Source organism: Neurospora tetraspora (assembly GCF_033439725.1).
Source record: "Neurospora tetraspora strain CBS 560.94 chromosome Unknown B0H65scaffold_2, whole genome shotgun sequence".
Taxonomy (NCBI): Eukaryota; Fungi; Ascomycota; class Sordariomycetes; order Sordariales; family Sordariaceae; genus Neurospora; species Neurospora tetraspora.
The window spans coordinates 305,954-330,315 of NW_026944384.1; the positions used below are offsets into that span (position 1 = coordinate 305,954).

Genomic DNA, 24,362 nt, shown 5'->3' on the forward strand with positions numbered 1-24,362 from the left:
CATTGGCATGTTGTGAGTAGTCAAAACACCAAGACAGAGGAAATTTCATTCACATGGACACTAGAGGTAACTATAAATCACGAAGCGCTATACCGCCCAGCCCATCATCGAAAATCACAATATGCGCCTGTGCCTGCCTCGGCATCACTGCCACCTCTTTCTTCTCCAGTTCATTCTCATCAAACGTTGTGAAATCAACACAAGGTACATACAAATGAGCGATTGATCCGAATCCATGGACCATGAGCGTTTCAAACCATCCTTCACACTTCCCGCCTTTTCCTTTGACGCCCTTCTTTTTCCCATTGGCATCGTCATCTTCATGTTCTTCCTCTGGAATGCCACTGGCGAACATGACAACCTTCTTTCCTTTATTTTTCTTGCCTCTGAACCGCATGCCGCGGAGGAGGCCAACGTTCTCGTCCTGGTCTGCATGTGGGCTGTGAATGTGGTCGTCGTCCGAGAGACTGATGTATCGCCAACCAGTGGAGCCGGCGAAGGTAAAGGAGGTGGAAGTACCGGTGGTGATGGCGGCGCCGAGGGAGTCGTTTGTCTCTTGGGGGATTTCTGAGCTGTCGTCCGGCAGTGCGATGGCACTATCGGCCGAGTTGCCCCTCTGCCAGAACCTTTTCCCGTTTCCCTTTCCTCTATTTGTATCCTTGCCAATGTCATTCCCTACAGAGGCATCACCGCCCCCAAACCGTCCACCGATACCACCACGACCCTCGTCCTCCTCGCACCCACCCGCCCCATCGACCGGCCCATCCGCCCCATCGCCATCGGCCCCAAAGAAACCCCTAAGCCCTCGCCCCAGCAAGCTTCTTCCGATAAACTTTAGCAATGGTTTCCGGATTCGGCCCCGTAAACGCCCCAGCCGCAATGACATCTCTCTTTCCGACTCTGATGAACTGCACGGGTGTGCCGCTTCCTTCAGCACCCGGGATCGCCTCCCTTACGGAGGAGACAATTTTTTCGTATTCTTCGTCGGCTAAGTTGCCGCCGAAGAGCAAAGCGGTGGGGATGTGCCGCTCTGAGGCGGGCCGGTTGGTGTTGGATCCTAGACCGGAGGAGGGGACGATGGAGGTGTCGCCTGAGAAGAGAGCGGGCAGTTCGTGGAGAGCGGTGTCGAGGGAGAGGGAGGTGTGGACTACTTTGGGGTTGTTAGATTGTCGTATTTTTGTTTTGTTATTGTGGTGGAGGGTTAACTTTGAAAGACAAAAAGGCTGGAGAGAGTGTGGACATGGAGAGTGGAAAAGAGGGTAAGAAAAGAAAGGGAAGGGCGAGATGTGAGAGGTGGGAAGGAAGGCATGAGAAGGAGAGGGATATGACAGAAGAGTATCGTTTCCAGGGACTAGGGGACAGAAGGAAAAGAGATAAATCGGTAAGTGACAACAAACGAGGAACAAACCCCAACTCACCTTCAATATCAGGCAACAATTTCTCACTAACAGCCTCAGCCATCTTAGGATCGCGGCCATAAGTGGCGACATAAATCGCCTTCTGCTGCTGGTTGTCGGTCATGATGGGCAAGATATATACCTCTACCCTTTCTCTCCTGGTATATGGTACTATCGTTGTTACTGGGATATATGGTGACACAACAGGACGCCAAAACTATACCCTGCCTGCCGTTGGCTTGGAGGGCTTGGAAGGCTTGAATCGAGCTGGGATCTGGAGTCCTGGACTGGAGTGAGAGCTAAACTTGCTTCCCGTCAGTTGGAGTCCAGTCTGTCTTTCTGTGTTATTCACGGCTCTTTCCGTTAGGGCTGTGTGGATGACGACTGAGTTACTGGCAGTTGGCCGAAGGGCTGATAATCTGGGGTCACTCAATGCGAAACGACGAAACAGAAAAAAAAAAACAGACAAACAGCGGTTGGTGGACGGCACCGCCCGCTCGCTCGCCAGAATACAATCCGGAGCGAAGATCTAAACAAAGACACAGACGGTTGAGATCATCGCGATGATCTCAAAGATATCTTGACGAACGGCACGGAAGGAGGGGGCGGGCAGTGAAGCACCAGACATCATGAAGCAGTGGGAATGGACGGTGGGTGGGTGGTGAAGGAGTGAAGACAGCGCGAGTGGACAGCGTAAATGGGCAGTTTGTGAAACCGGCAAGAGCATTGGAAGCAGTGGATATGGAAAGTGCTGTAAGACGGGGAACGACATGGAGGGACAAAGGACAGAAGAGGACAAGGGGACGCGTGAGAGTGTAAGACACACATACATGGGTTGGTGGTGTTTTCGGAGCGAGAAGAATATGTTGTGGATATGCTGTGTATCCTTTTGCGACGGGTTTGCGACAGAAGGATTTCGAGACGGACAAGGATTCACGGCACAGCAAGGTTTTGAGTTTGAGAATGATGAGGAAGGTATTTATTTATACCGTGATGGCTTCATATTTACTCCCCTACAGAAAATTGCCAACTTGGATTCTGACATGAAGTTTGGTCATTTGCAGCCTTCCCCTCCATTCCTGCTTGACCGAAAACATGGAAAACATTCGATATGACCGTTCCTGACATAAAACATATGATAATTTCGGACTTCCAAGCAGCCATGGCGCGACATGGCTGGGACAGATGCCGGAGAGACTGGTTTTATCAAGTATCGATCACCTCAGTTGCCCAGGGAAAACCTGGAGTTGCTCGAAGAGAAGCGGCCAAGTGAGAAGGAAAGTATCAGGTGAATAGCATCGCTGAAGCCTCGCTGAAAGCAGCATTGCGGGAGCAGCACCCGAACATCATCGGCCCGGCCCAGCTGATATCACTCCAGTCGACACTTATTCAGCTTTTCTTCCACCGCAAATTCCGGGGGCAAAGAAAGAGCTGACAGTGTCAGCAACAGTGACATATGCAAAGACCCGTCGTCGGATGGGACCTAAACATACCTCTAGGTAGGGCTGCCGGACTTGACGCTCAAGCAAGACTCGCTCCAGAGGTGGCGTGGATGCCGGCACCAATCTCCAAGCCCCAGCCCGCTACCGGACATCCAGTCTCGGACGTCAAGCTGAATCTCCGGTGGCAGATGCGGCTCAGTTTAAGTTCGGGTGGCGGTGATCTTCGATGCCACTGTTGCAGTGGGCTGACTCGCTGGACAGAGACATTAAGCCCTCCTTCCCACTGGGTTGACTGGAACACTGGAACACTGCAAACATTGGCACATTTGATGGACTGTATTGATGGGAACATTGATAGATTGGACAGTGTCTCGGGCGAGTTCGCGCCATGTCTCTGCCTTTTGTGTTTGACACCAAATATATAGCCCGTGCGGTTCCCCAGCTGAACTTCCAATAAAAGGCATGGGCTGCGATTGCTGATCCGATGATTTTGATGTTCGCAATGGTGTTCCGTACGAATGGATGGTTGGATGTAACTCGTTGACGCAGGATCGTGGAGTGGACGAGGAGTCGTGGACTTTAAGTTGGGGAAGGTCCGGCCTGCTGTCCGTATAAGGCACGGCTCAGCAGTGCAGCACGGACAGCAGGCTCAAGTACTAAAACTGCACATTGAGCGGTTTGCTTCTCGTCTGCTTGCTTACTGCTTACTACTGCTGCCAGTAGTGCGGTGTCATGTTAGCAAGTTGATGTTACACATGCCTTGCGCATAAAGTGCTCCGCAAGTACCAACCTGTTGGTTTCTGGGCGGCGCGGCGCAAGCACCAGAAGTAACAAGGTAAGACGTACAGGCGGATTTCAAGTCATGTCTTCTTGCCCTGTCAAAGGCGACATCGACCTGGAAGAAAAATGGAGATGATTGCGAGCAGGACGGTCGAGTGACCTCCAAAGATGCTCCGGTCATCGAGCTCGTAGACATGGCCGGGGAGCGGGGGTAAAACAAAAACAAGTCGAGTGCTGAGGGAGGTTGGAATCGATTTTCCAAGCAAATGGAGAAGTCTGCAAACTTGGACCCAACTTAGACACCCCATCACCATTGGACACTCTCCCACTATCGCTCCTTCCCTCCAGACAAAACATTGATTCTGCTCAGACGCAAGAGCGCGAATTCAGCTTGTTCCGTTCCGCCTTCCCAAGTTCCCACTCTTGTCATTGCTCCTTCCACTTCCAGATGAAACACTGATTCTGCTCATACCGGACCAGGAAGCGACCTGGAGGTGCGCAACGTACCAGCCGTCAGCTGCTGTGCCAACTCTGAAATGGCAGGTTATGCTCACTGCAGTGTGTTCGCTCTCGTCCTCGGCTGCAAGCTCCTCAAGATCCAATCCTTCCAAGATGGACCGAGTCCAGGCAGAGTGACAGACTGCAACAATGATGGGCTGATGGTTGACAAAACTTAACACTTGACGGTTGGCAGCAGCTTGTCGTGCTTGCTTAGACGAAAACGAAACGCCCTCGATGCATCTGCACGTCTGTCTGCCAGCGTCAGGATGTCTGGGTGGGTGTCAATGTGCAGGCAATGTGGTAACGAACCCGATGCCATTTACCTGGTACCCAGTTCGACGTACGCAGCAGCAGCAGCAGTAGCAACAGTGCATCAGTGCATAAGGTAGGTACCTTTACAGTTGCATGTCCTGAGGTGGTGGAAGGAAGCTTGGAAGCTGGAATCCAAAAAGCGGGGAGCAGACTGAGCAACTGGGACAACATGAAGTGATGTGAAACATCAGATCGATGCACAATGCTTCGAGGCCAGCGTCGTCAGCGCCAGACACCAACTTCAAAAGGACGGGACTCTCGGGCACTCAACCTCTCAGTCTCAGGTTCCCTCATCCATTCACTCATTACTATTTGCTTGCTACAATCTTCACTCCCACTGCTCTCACTTCCTGCTATCTACCACCTTCACTTCTTTCCATAGTAGAGGTATCGTTATCGTCACTCAACAGACCATCCATGTCCATGAAAAATTTGACCATTCGGGTCTAGTTCCTTCATCGCACACCTTCTGCTTGCTGTCTCTGCACGATCGGCGTACACGTCAGTGAGGGTGGGTGGGTGGGTGGTAATATCCAACGTCTGGCGTAAATAAGCTTAAACCTTCCTCCCTCTCTCCCTCCCTCCCTCCTTTCGTCATTCTCATTGCTCGTTGCTCGTTGCTCAAAATATAACTAACGCCTTTGCCTCCTAGACATCCTCCTAGGTAGGTAGGTAACCTCCCAAACAGACGGATTTCACCGTGTGATAGGAGGATAAGACGGACGAAAGTACGTAGGTACCCAGATCGGTCAGCCATTCGTCTGTCTATCTATCCTTAGCTCCCAATTTAGGTACTTTCTAATGAAAAGGAATTTTTGGAAGAGAGTCGTCAGCAAGCAAGCAAGCAAGCCACTCGGGAATTATTGAGCCAATGTTCGAGACAACTTTCTTTACTTCCCCCTTCCCTTCCTCTTCCCCTTCCCATTCGCCTGTTCGTTTCGTGTTCGTTGTCCAATCGTCCCACTTGTGCTGTCTGTCCCTCATACCTCATACATCCTACATCCCAAGATGAGAAAGCTCCTAGTCTATACGTACCTATCCTGTTTCCCGTTTCTCGTTTCCCTATCTACCTATGAGACAAATAACTCTGCCCCCCACTGCACTCAAAGTATATCGATACATGCCCGGGCTTGGATATTCCCAAGAATCTGTCGAGTCCCAGCTATATAGATCTCCCCAGGTACATCCCCAAAGTACCTTACCTACCTCTCTCTGGCTACCATTTTCCAGTGTTCAGTGTACCAAGGTAGAGGTAGGTAGGTTCAAGGAGAGATAGATCCATGAGCACGAGTACGAGTACGAGGCACGGATTAAAGCAACTTGCTAGGGTAAGCACCTAGGTACCCAGCCAGTAGTCATCCAGACGAAGGGCAACGGAAGGGAGATAGATACCTCTAGATGCTGCCTGTCGTTCATGGGTACCTACCTTACCTAGACCGTTCAAAGTGTGAGGACATAATTACCCAAGGTAGGCCGTAGGATCCAGTTATGTCCTAACCTGCCTGCCGCATTTAGACCCATATCGCCGCCAATCGAGCCACCCAGCCCCCACCGCGCATCCTTACCTATACAAAAGAAGAAACTAACATAAGTGAATTGAACAAGGTTAGGTACCCAAGTGTGAAACCTTGCCAGATGCGGCCGGGGATGTTTAGAGGTATATATGGTATGGTTGAAGTGTCGAAGGGCATCGGCATAACCGTGACAAAATCCGAAGAGTGAGCCTCGCTCGAGTGGAGATCACGGACTGGACTCGCATACCTGACATAGCACGGCTCGAGCACGGTTCGAGCACGGTAAAGAGCAATGATAATAGCGTGCGTGGCGTAACGCTGTGAATGTATGTATATATATACAATCTACTTTGCGCAATTCTGTATGTGTAAGGTACTCTCTGTTTTGCGAGCGGGAGCGTGTGCTTCCGTTTTGTGTTGTGTTGTATTATATTGTGTTGTATTGCGCTCCTGACGGTGGTAGATGGATACCTACCTCTACCTGCCGTCTGTATATACCTCTACAAGGCTTGGGAGGGACTCGGTAACGTTGAGACGGGAAGGAGGTATGTACGAATGCTACCGTTTTTGGGCGTACTGGTAACAGAGGAAAGGGATGAAAGATTACATAGAATATTGAATTCCGAGTGGATGTCGCGGTTAGGAGCCTGAAGGACTTCCGGGTGGGGAGGACAACAATAACCATAACCGCGTAAGGCTGTGTGTGTATCGCGCCTTTTGTCTACCTCTACTCGGCGTGCTCTGTGTGGTCTCTGTGTGCGTGTGCTTTGGTCTTGTGCCCCTGAACATGGTTACGGTCGTTAATGGTACTTGCCGCTAGGTGTAAACGTCGAGAAAACTCGATTCGGGGGGTTCACGAGAACGGAAATTGCCCACTGAGAAACGGTCCAAGTTAGCACAACGTTTAACGGCGGGTTACGTGCTTGTGGCTTCTTACTGTGTTGGCTTTGACCCACGGTTTTGTAGCTGTTCTCAGTTACTCGCATGTTCGGTAGACATATGAAGGCCGTTGAGGACGCGACAAAGACATAGGAGGAGGTGATCAAATCTTAATATTCAACCCATCCCTATAGAACAACAGTAGTACCCAAAAGGCAATGTGAAAAGTACACCAAGAAAGCAAGCACTCCCGTTCCCTTTCCAACCATCAACTACTTCATACATTCAAATACCCGTCCATCCATCAACAATCCATGCATCCAATGTCGACGTATTTTCGCTTTTGTTTGCTTCCCGCTTGTTTCGCCTTTTTACACCTCGGAAAGCCAAATGTTGAAATATCCAAAAGCCCACACCATTAACCGCCCAATCATCCAACATACAGCAGCAGAAATACTTGCAAATGCCTTTGTGTGCAAGAAAGCCAAACCCAAACGCCCTTATTTGATGAACGCCTTCGGTAGATAACGTAGAAAATAAGCAGCCGCAGGCTTGAACGGACTACCCCGGGTAAGAATCCCAATGTGTAGCCATGTTTTCCCAAGCGCCGTGTGTGCGTATATGTGTGTAGTCAAACAGAAACAACAACAAAGGAGAAAAAGACTGGAAACCAGCCAAGTGTTGCTTGATTTGCAAAAAAAAATTAGACAGCAGAGTAGAGTAGATAGAAAATCCAAGCCTCCCCGGCCTCCCCAGTTCCAGCGTTACCACCTATGCTAGACCTGCCTAAGCTGCTGCTGCTGTAACGAGTTGTAATCCATTGGGTTCCCGCCCATCGAGTGGGTGTTTATCCCCAGAGAATTCATCGTCCCACCCATTGGCATATCCGTGTTCGCTCGTTGCAGTGCTTGGAAGTCTCCCACGGTTCGTATTTGCTGTGGCCCTCCTGGTTGCCCAGGTCCTGGTCCCATAGCGAGAGATGTTGCTCGTTGGGGAGGTGGTGGCCTGCCCATATTCATGGCTTGGGGATCCATGGGATTGTTCATCCCGTTGCCTATACCGTTGTCCATGCCAATATTTATCCCAGGATTGATCCCCTGGCCCATGTGTCTTGGTTGCGGCATTGATAGGTTTGGGGCGGAAGTGATGTTCCCCGTGTTTATCCCTTGCATCTGGTTGATATTGGCGAAGGCGGGTATTGATGGGTGGTGACCATGATGCGACTGCTGACTGGTCATGCCATTGGGCGCCCCTAGTGATGTTGGTGGCGCGTGGCTTATTGGGCTCATCACCATCTCGGGCAGTGTGGTGAAATCGGTAGGGAGGCCATGGTGCATGTCCATCTGACCGGTTGGAGACATAATGGAAGGGGAGTTGCCATATGGCGAGCTCATGTCGTTGTTGGAGTGTCCTCCGTTGGGGCTTCCAGAGTCATTGCTCAGCTCATCCATGCGAGGAAGGCTGAACTTGTTGTCGTCGTAGTCGAAACATGCAGGCTGACCCATGCCAGCGTTGCCAAATCCATCAAAGATATCAATGTTGCAAGGAGGCAGACCAAGGTTGGGCTGCTCGGGCGCGAACTGGAGCATTGGGTTCGCCAGCGTAGGGATGAAGTCATGGACCTTGCCGAGGAGGAGCGGCAGGAATCGGTGATCACCAGAGCGAAGCACTGAAAGAACGTTCAAGACCTGATGAAGCTGCTCACGCGGGCCCACCTTGAAGGGGATCCGCCTCGATGGCTGGTTGGAAAGCACGTCGGTAAGAGTGCAGGTGATGCCGAGAAGCTTCTCGATCAAGGTCAAGCCAGGAAGACCGAGGTTACCGGGAAGATTGGCAACCATGGGAAGCAAGTCGTTCGCAATATCGACCGGATATGGGTAAGGAAGGCCGGCCTCGTTGCTGTTTCCGCTCGCCACCGTCAACTGCCACGACGTGTTCTTGAGCCACTGCTGGTTCATCTGCATCTCATTGAGCTGGTTGTCCTCATCGCGGAGATATCCCGGGAGGATGTCATCAAAGCTCTTTTGTAGCCCGCCGAAGTAGCTCGCGCACTCGTCTCTCGTCTTGTTCCAAAGAGGGAGAAGGGTGTTGTCAAATGCCCGGAAAAGGTTGACCTTTTGGAAGAAACCGTTGAGCTGATGGGGCAGCAGTTCGGTGTTGTCATCGTTGATTGTGGGAGGGTTGATGGTCGCCTCAAGGGTCAGGGGCCGACGTCGTTGGAGCGCATAAGCTCTGAAAACAATCATGACGATTAGCTTGACGCAACGTAGGACGAATAGCGTGGGGTTAAGACATACCTCTCCGTGGCAAAAAGAAGCCAGTACAACCGTCTGCGACGAGACGATTCGATGATGTCGTACTGCGTTTGCGAGTACGTGTCCTCCTTGTTCATCCCAGCAATGTGCGCCATTGTTGTGGCCTCGCGCAAATGGAACCAGGCCTTTTCGTGCATGTCGAGGCCGTGGAAACACGCAAAGAGGAAATAGCTGGTGACCAGAGTGTTGAGGCTCGGGTTGTCGGAATATTCGAAAGCCTTGCGAACGCGAAGCGTCTCCTCCAGCAGTAGCGTGCTCGAAACAATGTTGGCTCCTGGCATGTTCTCGAAGCTGTAGGGATCACCACCGGGCATGGGCATGCCGGGCTGCAGGAACATGAAGGCGCATAGGGCCGTAAGCACACAGTATGTATCGAGGCTCTGGTCGACGTATAGGGCTTGCTGCTCGAGTCGCTGGCGGTTTAGGATGGGCATCGATGTGTACATGTTGGTGAAGAAGAACTCCATGCATTCCTTGACCATCTCGCTCGTGAGGAGGCCGGGGGTCGGGGCCAGGTTCGGGCTCGAAGGCGGACTGTTGATGCCATTGAGGCGATTCTGGACCTTGGCGGAGAGACTCGTTTGTCGCTGTGTTTCGCGCAGTTCGCTGATGACCTTTGCGCGCGAGCCCTTGGGGCCCTTCTTCTGGGGAATGGCATTGTAGGTGCAGGTCAACTGAGAGGCGTGGCAATTGCGACACGGGTTGATGCCATCACACTTGACCTTGCGACGATGACAGGCATCGCAGGCGCGTTTGACGGCGGTAGACATGGCGATCTACTATAAGCCCTTCTCGTCGTCGTGTTACTAGTCGGTGCAAGGTACGCGGACGGACTTTGCTTGGGTAGCGGTCGTGCGGTGTCCGTGGCAGCGGCCGTGGTGGCACCGGTGGACCCTTCTATGTGCAAAGATGGGACGAAATGTGGTGTGCGTTCGGACGAAAGTGTAGGTATGATGTTGTATATCGCGGTTCGTCTCGATCGGATCCGATGCCGTGGACCGTGGAGAAGGTCGCTCTGGCTAGACGTCTAAGCCTAGACTGGATGCGTCGTGCGAAATGCGTGCGAAACCCACGACAGGCGGCTTCCAGTCGTTCCTTTCAAGCCCGCGCCGACATATGCGGCCCTATTTGAGAAAAGAAACAATAAGGTTGTAGATGATCTGGGGCAGCTAGGCGGGATCGTGGAGACTCTCCAGAGTCAATCGCATGCAGTCTGGGGTTGAATCGGCCCGTCGCACGAGGTTTGTGTGGAGGGTGCCGGGAGGATGGTAAGGTAAGTTGGGGACGGCTCCTTCGTTGGGTCGGTTTGGATGTCTGGGTGTCTTTTTGGTTTTTGGGGCGGCCGGCCGGGTGCCTCAGGGTGCTTTTGGTGCGTGTTCAGTGCTGGCGTGTGCTTTTGTTGGGCGGTAAGCACGGGACTCGGCTGAGGTGATTTGATGACAATGGTGCGTTCCTTCCTGGTTTCGCTCGCTTGTTTCTTTCCTGCTCTTTTTCTTTGTTCTGCTGCTGCTGCTTCCTTCCTTGGCTTCCAGAGCAACGCACGGGCAAATGGGGAATCCTGAACAAAACAACAGACGATAATGATGTCGCGGAAAGAGAGAATGCTTCTCGAAGAACTGTTGGATGCAACGGAATGACTCGCGCGCGTCTTGGTTTGTGTCGCAATGCACGGGTCTCGAGTGCGGTGAACAGAGATAAAACTCTGTTTTTTCCCCTCTGGACTGAAGAAAGCTGAGGCGCGCGGCAGGTGGACTGGACAGGTGGACAGGTGGACAGGTTGGAGAGGGCAAAAGGGAGATCAGCGCAAAGGGGAGTGCGTGAGTGGACATGAAGGCGAGAAAAGAGAAGCGAAAAAGTGGATGAGTGGATGAGACTGTTGTGGGAAAGCCGGGACCAGGCATCTGGAGACTTCGTTGCAGCAGGTACCTTTGTGGCCTGCAGTCGCTAGAGGCAGGCAGAGGCAGGCTGAGGCATCTAGGATTGGCAGGAACATTGTGGAGCACCGCCCATGTGGGTCTCAGTGTCGGGAGATGAATGATGGGTTAAAGGCCCCTGTTTGGTGGGCTAATTTTGCACACTTTGCACAACTTCTCTTCTTTGCACTTGGACGTTTCTTTTGCATCGCGCAGCCATTTCCACTTCATGTGTGTGCAGCCAATGGCTGTGTTGGAGTTGACCTCACTCTTCGGATGCCCAAAAGGGGGATGTCATTCATGGTGATTGATGCCCATCATCAAACTGCCAGCGCTGGTTGTTCATGCAAAACGGAGGTGCCGTATTCCCTCGGTTCGGACTGGAGGAACGGCATCATGCTCTCTCTTGCCCTCGCTAAGTATATTGAGGACCTGGAAAACGCATTGAGATTAACCCGTCATTTTTTCGTCTCTACAAGGGACACTCTAGTTGGAAACTCCAAGTCAAAACTCAAGAGCCTCATATTTGTTCATGCCACGACGGCGGCAGTTGGCTTTTCTGTGAGACCGGGAGCTGTAGCAGAAAGCTTCATAGGTGATGCATTGTGCCACGGTGCATTGCCGCCTATCTTGCCGTGCTCGCCAGACGATGGACGATCTGGCGATGAGAACACATGCACAAAGAACTGTCGTGGTAAAGGTGATTCAGGAACCCGTCGTCTAGCGTGGTTGTCCATCCTTGTGTTGGGGTAAAAAAGGGATGGTGATGCATTGTGCATTGGATCTGCTCACACACAGAACCCCTTATCAAAGCCAATGGGTATTCAACATACAGACAGCTGGTTTCAGCTCATAACAACTTGCTTTATCACTGACGGTTATTAGAGAAAAAAAGCCACAGCATTTTTGTCGATTTGATATCGTATATCTCGATCGCAAGAACGGCGCCAATAGACGACTCCGAGTCCACTATTTTCTAGGAAATTTGGCTGGTTTTCCTTGGACTCCATTAACGCACGGCTCAGCAGTCAGCACGGCTCTGACATCTCAGCCAGCACAAAACAAATACCATTTACGGAATGCCTCTTTTCCGATTCCGGGCACAATAGTCGGATACTGTCGTGCCGAATGTTCGATCGTATCCCTTGACGGATTAACGCCATCGTAAGTTGATGTGCACAAAGTGGGAAGTGGAAAAGAGGGCTGTCTAGCTCTTGCCTGATCTTGCTGGTGATGCCAGCCCAAGTGGAATCAAGAGGTGGAATCGATGCAAAAGCACAGACTCTGTTCAGCGAGCCCGCTAGGGCAACTGTGTAATCCGATAAGGCGACTGTGTGGAGACATGCACTGGGCAAAGGTGCAAGTCCCCCAAGTTGATAGAGAAGGTTAGGGTTAGTTAGCGTTAGGGTTAGCGGTTAGGGTTAGTTAGGGTTAGTTCCGGGGGTGCTTGGGGCCGGCGAGAGGCCCCCGCATGTGAATATAAAATCAGCGCCTCGAAAAGGGTCGTTTTGAGCTCTCGTTGTCGTCGTTCAAGATGATGACTTCTAGTGAGGATTTAGTAGTAATGCGAGCGCGCAAGCCGATTTGGAGCGATGCCAAGCTTGCGGTCTTAGCTATCTCTGGCAGCGAATTTGTATAGCCCCACACAATCGCCTTATCGGATTACACAGTCGCCCTAGAGCGTGCATTTGGGGAAAGAACTGACTGATGAGCCAATCAGAACACACAAAGACGGCGAATTCCCGCAGTTCACAGTCCCCACTTTATTCTCGGCTGCTTCCGTCTTTCTCAACCTTCCATTTCCTTCCTCTCTCTCCAGTTCACTTCCTTCTTTGCAACTGACAGACTGTCTTTGACCTTCCACTTTCCATCCGTCCGCGCAAAAGAGTTCCTTGCACTTAACAAACCGCGATTATATCAAAGGCACGTTGTCCTCACAAGCACATCCATGTTCTTCTCGTCTTTGCCTCATTGCCTTTTCTCCATGGTTGGACCCTGGCAGTGGCAGAGACATTACCCCGGATTTCATTTCCCAAGTCAGCAATTCAATTGAAACCGGGCAAGGCACGCTACTCGTCACCGCCCTCGCTGCCCAGTCACTGTCACTTTGTTGGTGCGCCGTTGCGATGGGTGTCCTTGCGATGCCGTCCTTCCATTTTCCTTCCACTCATCCGGCCTCGCTCGTTTCTCATCTCAGCCAAGCCAGCCAAGCTTTTCTCAGCTGGCACATCACCCAGATCATCTCTTCCACAGAATCCCCTGGCCTTACTCGCTCAGGTATGGCCGCTGTGAGACGCGATGCCAAAATGATGCTTTCCGCACTTTTCCAGCCTAGTTCTGTCTAGTTTCATTTCACTCGCAGAGATGCCAAATTGCGAGACATCTCAAACCCAGCCCTTGTGTGCAAAGTGTGCGCAATGGGCTACGGGGGGTAGGATGCCCCCTTGCTGTTACAGGTCAGACGGGAGCCCATCATGTTCAGGGCAACACCTTCACGTTGGACACCCGCCATCAAAAGAGTCGGACAGTGTTTCATTCGCCCTGGCCCGTCTCACGGATAGGGCAATCCATGGAATCCATCTGTAAAAGTACTACACGCAGTGGTCAGTAATCACCACCCCCAATCCCCAGGCAGCCAACGCACCACCGCTTCCTTCTCCGGTTTTTGGAGATCTCTTGGCAATGCACAATGGTGCGACGATGGTCATGCTTAACAAGCTTTCTGTTACGCAATGCCCTTTCTGTCAGCGCCGTTTCGTAAGACTAACAGACGCTACACTAGCGCAGAAACTGGCAAACTCCCCTAGACTAGACCGTACCCAGCGAACAGAGAGGCCTGCCGACCTTCGGAACACGGAAACGCCGTCTCCGCTCATGAAAAGAGGATGAACATTTATCACGAGAATCAGGCGTGACAGACACGGGGCTAGGCGCCAAGGACCGGTCACCCCACAGAGCCAAGGGTCATCAAGGTTGAGGTGGTGTTGGTGTTCAAGTTCTCGAAATGGGTGAGCATTGGTGTGCTTGCGTGAGAATGCGGAGAACTCAAGTCCAGGGACCAATTGGACGCCCGCTGTCTCAGAGACCCTCTCGAACCCACAGTCGGTCCGATGAGGCTGAGATATATGTACTTACAGCATTTCAGTACGTATGCCCTTCCCAGCCACTGTGTTACCTTGGAAAATGAAACATCAGGCCTTTGCTCTTGCGTTCAATTCTGAGACTCCGCATTCCCATTTTCTGAATCTCCAGATTTCAGTGCGAGAGCACTGACAAGCAGCAGACACCCGACATGTTTCGACACCGACATTCGGAAAGGGGCAGATCAATATCGACAGGGCTGATCAGCCTTGCGGGTCCCTGCAACGTCACCCTACCATTTCTCAGCCTTGTCCAGCTATTCTCTCCTGTTCTTGTTCAGTACCGACGACACAGTGGATGAAACTGTCACCAGTGCACCAGTGAATTGTCTGTGGACTCCTCCATTACCGCATCCTCTCATTCAAGTCGGATTTATCCTTCCCACATACGGTCTAGTAGATCGGGGAAAGGACCTGCATGCCGGAGCGCCAACGTAGCAGATGGGGCTGACAGACTTAGCGAGACCACTCAAGACGACTGGCAAGTTCCAGCATGCGGGTGACTCGCAGCGGATGGCAGGACAGCGCAGCTCCTAAACTTGAGTAGGACTAGTGGGACAGGGGGGGATAAATCCGACTTGAATGAGAGGATGCGGTAGTAGGGCGGAATTCATCATCCACCAGCATCTCCAGTTTGACACCCGGTTTCCGGACCGTGACACCGGATGACGGCCCATCCGGCTGTCTCCGTCGCACTTTTCCTCGATTGCCCGGAACTGGGACAAGTTTTCCATGTTCTCGACAGATCTTACTGTGGACCGTTTTTCTTCTCACCATCATGGCATCGGTTCCGTAACTCCATTATCAACGTCTGCCGTCTCTTTCCGCTATTACGGGAGTCTCCGGACAAATGTTTCGCTCATAGTTCTTTACTTTTTCTTCCCCGGTTATCTCAAGACTTCCCGTTCGGAGATTTCCCCAGACTTCATGTTCTGGTTGCGGGGAAGCGAGAAAGTTGTCAGCTCGCTTCAGTGCAGAGGCGCACACATCTGTGACCTTCCTCTGCCTTGCCGCTTCTCCCCTGTCCTATTGCTACACCCATGACCATTCACAAGCCGTTCATGACCACTTCCTCCTGCGGTACTCCGCGCGCCCAACTGCTGCATGCTATATTGAACAACACTAGGGCCAGCGAATCAAGCTTCTCTTGTCAGATAATAAAGCCGAAAGGCATCTTGCAGCGCCATCCTAGACGTTTACTCCGCGCTCCATTGACACACGTCGCACAGCGCAACTGGGGAAGCAGAAAAGGGTCTAGAGTTTGGTCTTGTACCTTGTCACGTTTTCGTCACTTTGTCGCTTTCTTCCTTCATCATTGTCATTTTTCTGTGCTTGGTTGCTTGGCCAGGTATTGATACATGATACTATTAGTGTTGTCGGACCGAAGACTACACAGTAGACGAGGAGAATACCAAATTTGGAAGTGCTAGCCTTCCAGAAGCTCGTCCAACGGTTCTTCCATCCAAGATTCCAAGATCCTACACAAAACCTCCGAACGCGCTATCTCCGCATTTTCTTCTCTTTTCTGCAAAGCAGGTCCGACTGTAACCTATTTCTCCTTGCCTTGCAGACTTCATCGCGGTACCATTCTTGGAGTGCGGAGGTGGTTTCCACCTTTGATCGAAGCCAGCCCCAGGAACCTGGGGGATATACAGTTCAACCCTCAAAAGTTTGTTAGCGCGGTTCTTGTGACAGGGGTCTGCAAAACTTGCCAGAAAAACAACGGGACAACCACATTCAAAACGGAAAATTGGATGAAGTGTATAAAGCCTCCAAAACGCATCTGGTTAATACCAACTTCTTACATGAATTATGGTGGAATGGTGGTTGAGTTGCGAAAAGTGCGTAGTGAAGTCCCGCGCTAACGAACTTTCAAGGGGTGAACTGTAATCAGCGGCTCGCTAAAAAGTCCGGGGTCGGGTCTGATCGCGGAAAAAGCTACATTCACATTCACATTCACATGCATTATGTACGAGCATTAAGAAAAAAGGGCGCTCTTCCCTTTCAATCATTTACTCCGCGCACTTACACCACAACTCGCAGGACCTCGCAGCTTCGAGTCGGTCCTTTTCTTCCTTCTCCCCCAGACTACTTGCCTTCAAGCTTCAACGGCGTGCACCATGTGAGGCTTAAGGCCTCGCCATTCTTGCTTGGAGTGGTTCTAGCCGTTCATGGCGTCCATGGCGCTGGAATGGTGACAAGAAGGTGAATCTCGGTGTCGTCACCCATGATATCTACAGCATAATGGCATACGTATATACCTCTACAACGACATCAGACGTTTGGCTAACATGGAACAAGAAGAAATAGATACGCGAGCCCCGGACTATTGAACTTGTTCCATGCTTGTGACACCGTGAATCGGAGTCCGAAACTTCGAACACTTTCCTGTTTGGAACTCTCTCCGGTGTATGGGGTATATCGAAGGACCATGAGGCCTGGTCGGCCACTGGGGCTAGAGAACAAGACCGTTGAACAAGGCCCTCGCGCAGTTGCCAATGTTCCGTTATATCATGCCATACAACATGACATGCCGAAGAACCTCCTTACCGGCATCGCCCTCACATAATCACGAACAGAGTCACAGTGAGCTCGACCTGGCGGTTACGTACAGCATCATGCCTCTTCAAGACCAAAACACAAAGAGAAATATGGTGTGGACACTGAAGTCCTTTCTCCGATGTCGAACCATCCATTCGTTACTACCCCCAAGTTTGTCTGACCTCCACTTGAGCTTCTGTCACAGCCTATTACTGCAGGTACACTCACGCTCAGGTACACAGTTCCTCAGATACACCGTTCCTCAGGTACTCAGTCAGGTACCATAGCACACTCGAGATTAAGGGGACTCGGTCCCGGATCAGCAGCAGTACTCCGACACTCCGACAAGCTAGTCAGTTTGAAGCAAGCCCCAGAGCCCTTTTCAAATCTTCCAATGATGCTCAGACATTGTCTGGGGTCCTCACTCAAAGGGTATTTTGCCCGTTCAAGTTGGCCGGTGTGTTTTGAAAGAGTTTTTCCGTCTCATCGACATGGAGGTTTGCTCATCTCCATCACGTCATGCTGATGGGCCACAGGTGTTCTCGAGTGTTCATCTCTGCTTCTAGACCTCCCTGACCTTCCAGGCCTACATCAGGCGTGTTATAAGTTGGATGATCTGTCTATCATCTTTCACTCGCCTGCCAACCATGGAGCCGCTGCCCCTATCAGTCAGCTATCCTGATAAGACAAGACACTCGCAAGATACGTACTGTCTTCTTGCTTAAGCTTTCACTGCGTCCATGAAGTCTGGACTGGGGCTTCCAGCAGGCAAGAGCCAATCGCTTCTGCGCCACTTTCACCCGCCTCTCACTCTCCTCGTTGCAGAAATGTTCATCTTCTCACCTTTTATACCTCATGTTCTCTGGAAGCGGCCGGTACAAACACCCCTCTCACATGGGATATATACCTCACCTTACACAGATAGTCACTCTCTATGTTCCAAACGGGGATCTTCTTCTTGGCATACATCCCCCAGTAGGCACGAGCCATATCCACCAAGCACGACCTCTTCGAGTCCGCTTTACACCGAGGCTCGGGCATAGCTTCCTGTAGGGCAAGCACTGGCCGAGTGGCCGAAAGGGGGAGGAGGGAAAAGCGACTGTGGAGTATCTACATAGTCGATCCCCTCGAGACTGGGAGCCCCGAGCGGGGATGGATGTATCTGGCACCTACACCACTGTGCGTGGAAGGGAAAAGGAGTAAAGGGGGATGTTGACTCCGCTCTGAAGGCATAAGAGTAAGTGTTAAGTGGCGAATAAGGGGCGTCTCGTGAGTAAAGGTAGTCGACTGTTGGTGTTGGACCGTGGAGCTGGGCCTACATCTGAGGTTCAATCTCCGAGAGGGGCGAGAATCGGGAAAGTCACGATCTGACTGGACGTGAAAGAGGGACGACCGGTCTCCGCCTCCGCGGATGATCACAGGCTGGATGGCTGGGCGCAGATTAGACCTAGGCTGCAGGAATAAAGACCGGTGGTGAAGTAAGGGGGTGGACGGAGATGAAGTGGTGACTAACTTGCTAAATCAGCTAACAACTCAGGCTCTCAAGTATGGTCCAAGGAATTTGGCAAGCAGTGTTGGCGATTGTATTTGCGGTGGAGGACATGGGAGTCCGTCATCGTCGTTCTAGTCGGGTAGGTCCAGTCCGATGACATGACGCTCGAGAACACGGAGAGCCTCTGTGTGTCGTCTTTCTCTCTAGGCACTCTCGCTATGTCCTTACCTCTCTCCCCTCCCTCTTGTCACGCATAGGTATTCTAAACACCCATCTTCATTTCCAAATAATACCTATCTTTCCAATGTAGAGGCAATCCTCTACTCAGCCACCATCCATTTCCTCCCGTCTCAAATGCCACTCGCCACTCATTGAACTCATTCCAGGAAAGGAAAGACCGAGGGAAAGAACCAAGAGGGAACCTGAAAGCATGACGACCCATCGGAGCCCGGGCAGGGCATTGTGGGAAGCGACTGCTGTCCGGCCCCGCCTCCTTTACTTTAAGTTGAAGGCCAAGCCGACCCAAAAACAACCATTACCTCCCTGCGGGCAGGTCGGGTCCCGTAGGGATTTGAGTTGTAACTTCCATCTTTGGATTTGTCTCTGACCCTTTGCCGAGTACCGATATCAAAGGGGAAGGAATGGGTGAAGCGGGTATCTCCACTCGTTGGAAGGAAAAAGGGAGATGCTCGTGTCAATAACACTGCCATTTCGTACGCCAGAGCACCCAATACACTAAATTAGCACATCTATGGCAATCCAACTGCAAAGTGAACGTTGTAGAAATAATCAGTGAGTTTGCCAGCAATTGTAGAGAGGAAAATGTCATCGATGATTGCGGTTACCTACCTCTACCCTACCTTCCATGCTTCTGGCGTCGGGCATAAGGGATTGCTGTTAGTGCAGAGACCCTCGGGTAGGGGCTCTCCACTGAAGTTTCCGCTTTTAGGTAGCGGGCATGACAGGCATCATTGACTTCCATTCTAGCAACCCCCTTCATCAGGTTCTTTCCGAATTTGATTTCGAATTTGACTTGGTTCAATTGGTGAATGAGAAATAAATTGTAGAGCGCCGCTCAAGACCTACAGTAGCGGAACGGGAGAACGTGTCCGTGATTTGCAGCAGCTGAGGCTCATGCGCGGTGTCCTCGACACTTGATCGTGACGAGCAGCCAGCAGCGTGCAGGATGGAACTTTGCTGAATGGACTTGAACTTCATCTCCTCCGTTCCCGCCTTCCAAGAACCAAACCCCTTCCTCGCACCTTCTGCCACAAAAAAAAAAAAACTCGAGAACTCGAGACGACGATTCCGGGATCGGGAAAGGCAAACGAATCACCATGATCACTTGATCGGTGGGCATGCTTGCTATCCTTTCTGTCTTTCGTTCCTTCGCTGTTTGGGGCCATTTGCGCTTGTCCAAAGTTCCTCTCTGCGTTGTTTGTCAACAGATGAAGATCATGAGTGGACAGTCGGTGTTTTCTCGCCAAATGCTTCCCTTTTGAGGAACAACTGAACGACCGACCGACCGACCGGACCCAGCATTATGAATCGCTTTACCAGAAGGTAGGACCTATCCTGCCCGAGCGTACTGGGAGCAGAGGTAACGTGATATAAACGAAAGCGGTGAACAGAAGGCATAACCCAAATCCAAATAGTAGGAAATATGATGAGGACGAGAAGGCTGTCGTGCTCACGTAAGGCAACTTTGCACAACAGAAACGATACACGGCGCCGACCGGTTGACAGGTTTAGTAACTCCGTCCAGTCGTGTCCGGTTGTGTTCCGGTCTGGTCGTCTTACATCATCGTCAGCCCAGCTCGTACTCAGTCGTTTGGTGGGGCACCATACCATGCGCAACGTTACTCATCCAGTACCGGTAAACCTGTTAGATTCTAGGGTGGTATTCTGGCCAGATGTAGGCTAGATACTAGAGTCCTAGCCACCTGATTTAATAGGTCTTAGCAAATATAGGATACCTCTAGACCCCTAGACTTTTTATAGAGAGAGCGTTCGAATTAATTATATAGATTTAATCGATTATACTAGTAAATCTGATAATTAATAATCTAATACGCGCCCTATTAATATAACGATTAGTATTACGAATTAATAATAAATAATACTCTTATAATATCCCTCTTAAAGCTTACGAAACGAAAGAAAACGTCGCTTACTTCAAAGACGGCGATAATTAATCGCGACAGAAATTTATATTTTAATCGAAGTATATCCCTAATATTTTTAAGGACTAGCTTTAAAGAAGGACTAAGAAATTATCCGCCCTAAAATAGCCTTATCCTAATTATTACCCTATAACAAAGGAGGTTAGAACTCGTATTAATAATACCGAAGCGGAGTTCGTATATTTTAATAGTAGTATTAATTCCTAAACTATTATTTATTAGAATAGGACTAACTATAAAAAACCTATTAAAAACTACAATTAAAACGAAATTGTAATCAATACTTTTATTACCGAGGACAACCTTATTAATAAATAACTCTATAAATTAGAAATTAACCTCAATTCTAATAATAAAAAAGATTGGAAGGAGTTTATAATTAGTAATAAGGCCCTACGTACTTAAATAAAATCATTAATTAATTACGGACTATAGGATAGAATTATAAGGGAGGAATATAATACCGATAAATAGTATTAAAACCTTAAATAAATAACGAACTATAAAGTGGTCGACGACTAGATTAAAATAAGAAAAATATATTATAAGGCCGTTATTATCTTTATAAAGGAATTTAAGAATTGGATTAATTATTTATGAATTTAATTTGCTATTATAAGTAAGAATTAGAATAAAGGAATTAGAGAAACTTTTGTCGCTAATTTATAGTATTTTAACTTTATTAATTGTAAGGTTATTGTGCCGAAGGGCCTGGGAACTAGGTCCGAAGAGCAGAACGTTATAACGAACTGATAAGAGTGATAAAGCGGGGCGAGGGGGCTATTATAATAAGCAATATAATAGGTTTAATAACGATAAAAGCATACGGTCGGAGGCTGGACGCTGGATCCCGGGCCTACTAAGGGCTTGTATATAAAATAAAAACCCTTATAACATAGCCGGATATTGTTTACTAATTAAATAAAAATTTGTTTTTTAAAATAGATTTACTATTGTATATTGAACGTATTTTTACCCTATTATACTATAACTTTATAATTCTTTAGCTTCTAAAATATTATTTACGAAGGCCGAAAGTATAATTAATATCCGAAAAGAAAATACTTATATAAGAAGTATAGCTATACGCCGTCGAAACCGCTCCTTAGAGTAGGAAGTAACGCTAGAAATACCTATAATTAAATAAAGTATTTTAAAACAATTAAGCGAAAATATTTTTAACGCTAAAGAAGTTCCGAGTAATATTAATAATGGCGAAGTTCGAAGTTGTAAAGATATTAATATATATTCGACCAATAGGGACGTTCTTTTAATTATTTAAATTAAAAAATCCTTTATTAATATTATTATTAATATATCAGCTGTTAATAATTATAATTAAAATTAATCTTCGTTTAAATTCGAAGGGGTTTCTTCGTACGAAATATTATAGAATTAAAAATTAGAATGCTACTTCTTTAAAAATTCGTATACGTTTCGTACTTATTATTTTTATAACCCGTATTAATGTAAAGAATACTCTCCGGAGTATAAAAATAAATATATTATTCGTTACTATTCGGTTACTTTAATATATTTTTATAGGGGTTCCTATTTATTTATAAAGAAATCCGAATTGAGGGACCGCTAATTTAAATCTCTATTTATAAAATCGTCCTAAATAACCTAATCTTAATCCTCTTTAGAGAATTCGTAATATTTAATTAATAATTCGCTTTAATATTCGAAAACCGATAGGGATTACTTAAAATATTTATATAGATATTAATTACGCTTAAGGAAAACTAATCCTTTAATCGAAGAAATAACTCCCTAATTTTCAAAAATATTCTTTAAATTATATAAAATAATAATAAACTTAGTAAAAATAAAAGAAAATAAAAGATTATCTTATTTCAAAATATCTACTTATAATATACGTATTCTATAATTAAATAATATTAATACCGAAATTGAAAATTAAATTGAAAATTTAGAAGTAAGTAACTGAACCTACGAAAATATTATAGACCTCCAATGTATTATATAAACGCTTTCGAAAATCGATAATAAAATCATTATTTCGTAGCGAACATTTTCTATAGGATTTACCTACGAAAATAATTAAAAGTAAAATAAAATTTAGGAAACATTTTTATAATTCGTCTATAAAGAATATATTATATTAGAATATTATAAATTAGAGATTAAGAAATTTCTTTACCGAGTAATTTAATATAATAATAAAAATCCGTAAATTCTATAGGAACGGTACTAAGCTAATTACTAACGTTTAGGCTAATTAGTTGCTGGCAACGAAGATTAAATTTATAACTTCTTCTTCTAATTAAAGAAAGAAGTATGTTAATATTTCTAGGATATAGAAATCAGTATTAAAAACGCTTAAAATATAGTTTAGAAGGTATTAAACTAATAATTAAAAAACTATAAAAAGAATATATATAAAGGAGATTTACTTAAATATAAAGAATTTTAATAATTTTAAAAATTATTGAATAATTTTAATACCGAACGGTTAGAACGCTTTAACGATTGTTCAAATAAATTTTATAATAATTGGAAGCAGGAACAATCTTCTAACCGGACGGAAATAAATTCTAAAAGTCTAGGACTAGAATACTATATTTATAAGGAAAGGAAATACATTATTAAAAATTATTTTAAGATATTTAAGATGGAATGATATTATAAATGCTATAATAAATCCTACGAAAGAACTTATATTTAAAACGTTACTATTAAATTTAAATTTACAAAAAAATAAAGAAAATAATTATTTCTTTAATTTTAAAGGGCCGCTAAAAGGCTAAACCCTATGAATAAATTCTTATTTATAATAATTAAAGGGTTTAAAATAGTCGGAAAAGATAGCCTAATAAAGATAATAGTAATAGTAACTTCGCCGAAAGGTTACCGATTGAAAATTAATATAAATTTCAATACGGGGGCCGAAATTAATATAATTTATAAGAATTTTATAAGAAAGTATAAATTAAAATAAATAAAAATAATAGTACTATTAGTATTAATAAGTACGAATAGTAAAGAAATACGTTATTATAAAGTATTCAAAATTATTTTCTAAATAAAGGATAGGATAGGATAAGAATAGGCAACCATTTAATTTTTTTATATAATCTGTAAAAATATAAGAATACTACTATTATTATTATTAATATTAAGTATAAATTTGGAAAGTATCGTTATATATATATAATAATGAATTCGAATTTAATAAACTATAAATAATAAACTTAAAAACTTTTACGCGTAAAGTAATATATAGTAAGCGAATTTTTATCGCTAATATTACATTTATACATAATCTTATAAAGTTTGTTAATAAAAATATAGATAATAAGGAAGATAATCCTAATGGGGTAGCAACTATCCTAATCGTTTTAGAAGGATTCGAATTATATTTTTTAAAAGAAAGAACAAAGTCGCTACTAACCCTTTCTAATACTAAATACAAAATTAAAACTAAAGAAGGTAAGAAAGTACCATCTAAAGTAATATACCCCTTTTTGAAAGTATAATTAAATACTCTATAGAATTATTTAGAGGAGAACCTACGTATAAGGAAAATTAAATACTCTAAAAGCCTAGCGGAGGTATTAATCTTATTTATTTTAAAGAAGGATAGTTCTTTACGCTTATATATAAACTATTATAGCCTAAATAAAATAATAATTAAGAATCGATACCCGCGACTTCTAATCGGGGAATTAATAGATCAGCTATTGGGCACTAAATCTTTTCTAAAATAAATTTATAGGAGGCGTATTATTATATTTAGATTAAAGAAGAAAATTAGTAGAAAATAGCGTTTAGGACTAAATATAGTTATTTTGAATATATTATAATATTATTTAGGCTAATTAATACGTCCGCTATATTTTAAATGTATATATATAAAGCCCTAACTAATTTAATTAAGAGAAACTCTATCTACACGGGGATAAAACTCTATCTGCACGGGGATCCACTTT

General features: G+C 46.8%; 2 protein-coding genes across 2 annotated transcripts; both read right to left on the reverse strand.

The window, feature by feature from the left end:
- Positions 1 to 70: 70 nt before the first annotated feature.
- On the reverse strand, positions 71 to 1,552 carry B0H65DRAFT_517726 (uncharacterized protein; the record flags this gene model as incomplete). Its single annotated transcript, XM_062828683.1, has 3 exons — positions 1,419 to 1,552; positions 834 to 1,150; positions 71 to 733 (listed from the first exon to the last, which is right to left on the reverse strand). The coding sequence occupies exons 1-3, from the start codon at positions 1,519 to 1,521 to the stop codon at positions 71 to 73; spliced, it is 1,083 nt and encodes a 360-aa protein (XP_062683742.1). The 5' UTR covers positions 1,522 to 1,552.
- Positions 1,553 to 7,601: 6,049 nt separating this feature from the next.
- Positions 7,602 to 9,910, reverse strand: B0H65DRAFT_420003 (uncharacterized protein; the record flags this gene model as incomplete). The annotated part of the gene is made up of 2 exons (XM_062824249.1): positions 7,602 to 9,057; positions 9,123 to 9,910. The coding sequence occupies 2 exons, from the start codon at positions 9,908 to 9,910 to the stop codon at positions 7,602 to 7,604; spliced, it is 2,244 nt and encodes a 747-aa protein (XP_062683743.1).
- Positions 9,911 to 24,362: the final 14,452 nt, after the last annotated feature.